The 2,022-nt window shown below is 46.2% G+C and overlaps 1 protein-coding gene across 1 annotated transcript; it reads right to left on the bottom strand.

Annotated features, from left to right (window-relative positions):
- Positions 1 to 329: 329 nt before the first annotated feature.
- LOC138568986 (melanin-concentrating hormone receptor 1-like) lies at positions 330 to 1,781 on the bottom strand. Its single transcript, XM_069646723.1, has one exon. The coding sequence runs from the start codon at positions 1,755 to 1,757 to the stop codon at positions 780 to 782; it is 978 nt and encodes a 325-aa protein (XP_069502824.1). The 5' UTR covers positions 1,758 to 1,781; the 3' UTR covers positions 330 to 779.
- Between the last annotated feature and the right edge of the window lie 241 nt (positions 1,782 to 2,022).

Below are 2,022 nucleotides of genomic sequence, written 5' to 3'. Positions count from 1 at the left end.
CATCTATTTTGCTATACCTGATCCTTATGCACCATTGTAATGTCTGGTCCATGTTCTTCTCTTTTGCCTGTATGGTCCTCGTGCACCTCTGTTTTGCCATGTCTGGTCCTCATGCATCCCCCTTTCTACTAAAAGTTACATAGGGATCTGAAAAAAAAGAGGTTTCCAGTGGCGTCCGCCACATGCGCTTCTTTGTTTGTGGGTGACATCTCGAAGTTCACTTTTAAGAGTCAAAGGGAACTGTGTGAAGACAACTTGCAAGCTAGGACCTTTGAATATTTGCAGACTTCCCCTGACAGTACAATTAACAAACAGCATCACTAGCTTTTTATTTAAAATGAATGACGTCACAGATGCAAATACATTATTTTCTGCTCAGGTGCGCTTGCATATTGCTTTTTCCTTTGAAACAAGTAGGTGATACATATCTATTATGCATCATATATAAACTCGCTGTCAAGTGTTTCAAGATGCAAAATACCATAACGCTTCTTGCCGACACGGAGAGCATAGAGATGCGCCTCATGCATGAAAGCCGCCATGCTGGGGTCAGTGTCACAGAAACCAGGCGCAAAACGCTGAAGGACATATATCAAGACCATTCATTTCGCCATTAAGAATAAATGTTGCTGATGAGATCCATGACTGTAGCTTACTGTCATGGAGACCACGATGCCAGAGACCATCGTAATGCAGTGGACATGCATGAAGACGTTGATTCCAGAGGCGTGCATTGTGGGGATCCCTACACCTGGGATATCAGGGGCAGTTGCGATGATCTAGCTCTCCGCAGAGAGGGGAGCGAGGCGCAACAGCTGTTGTCCGCTGCCATGGGTTGGCCGATTGTGAAGATGGTTGGGAGCAAGGCCTTCAGGAATACCCTCCGCAGGTCTCACAGAGACAATGAACCTTCGCCGGAATGTTTCACACAGGATAATGTAAACAAAGGGATTCAAACAGCTGTTGGCGTAGCCCATGCTGATTGCCACACAGTAGGCATAGTGGAAGGACAGGGTGGGTTGGCTCATTGTCAACTGAACCAACTGCAAGAGATAGAAAGGAGCCCAGCAAAGGAAAAACACCAGGCAGATAGCGATGACTATCCTGGTGACTTTCCTGGTCCTAATTCTGACACTCCGATGGGCAACTACGGCCTCAGAGGTGGACATTTTCAATAGGATCCGTCTGTAAGCCACCAAGATCACAGTCAATGGAATAGCAAAAGCAAGGAAGAACTGATACAAGGTATACCAGTAGATGTCTCTTTCCGGATGCGGGAGTCGAATGCCACACCCCAAAACCTCTCCTGGCAACGGAATCAATCTAGCGTACATCCAGACCGGCGTAATGCTCAACAAAGACAACAGCCACAAAACGCAGATCACTACCATGGCAAACAAAGGCTTTCTGTACTTGGCAGAGGTAAACGGGTAGACCGTGGCAAGGTAGCGATCAATCGACATGGCAGTCAGTATATATGTGCTGGTGAACTGGCTGTTGGTGTCCAGAGCAGTGATAATGGTGCACATGGTTTCTCCAAAATGCCAAACCCCGTTGCCAAGGAGCTGATGGATGAGGAAGGGCATCCCAAGAAGAAAGAGCAGGTCCACGACCGAGAGGTTGATGATGAAGATGTCGGGGACACTGCTGCTGCTGCTGTTCCCGCACTGTAATTTTGACTTCTTGCACACCGTGCCAAGTACTATGCCATTGCCTATGATTCCCAGTAGGCAGATGATGGCAAACAGGATTGGCATTATAAAATGTGCATAGGTGGCAGTGCTGCGGCTATCTGGAAACGCAAAGCAAAGATTACTATACAAGCAGATATTCAATGAAAATAGCACACATGCAATAAAGCTCAAAAACCTATAACCAAGGGTTACTAAATGTGGAAGTTAGTACTGAATGAAGAAATCGATTGTGAGTAACTAAAGCAGGTACAATTTACAGAGGAAAGAAAGGTAAGTAAATGAGGCCGGGTTATTGTGGAAATGACACTGAGGAGTTGTGACTAAGTCT

This window comes from Ambystoma mexicanum, chromosome 2q (genome assembly GCF_040938575.1).
Source record: "Ambystoma mexicanum isolate Mex_15411 chromosome 2q, UKY_AmexF1_1, whole genome shotgun sequence".
In the NCBI taxonomy this organism is placed as follows: Eukaryota; Metazoa; Chordata; class Amphibia; order Caudata; family Ambystomatidae; genus Ambystoma; species Ambystoma mexicanum.
Note: the sequence above shows the minus strand (reverse complement) of the source record. Positions and strands in the feature narration are given on the sequence as shown.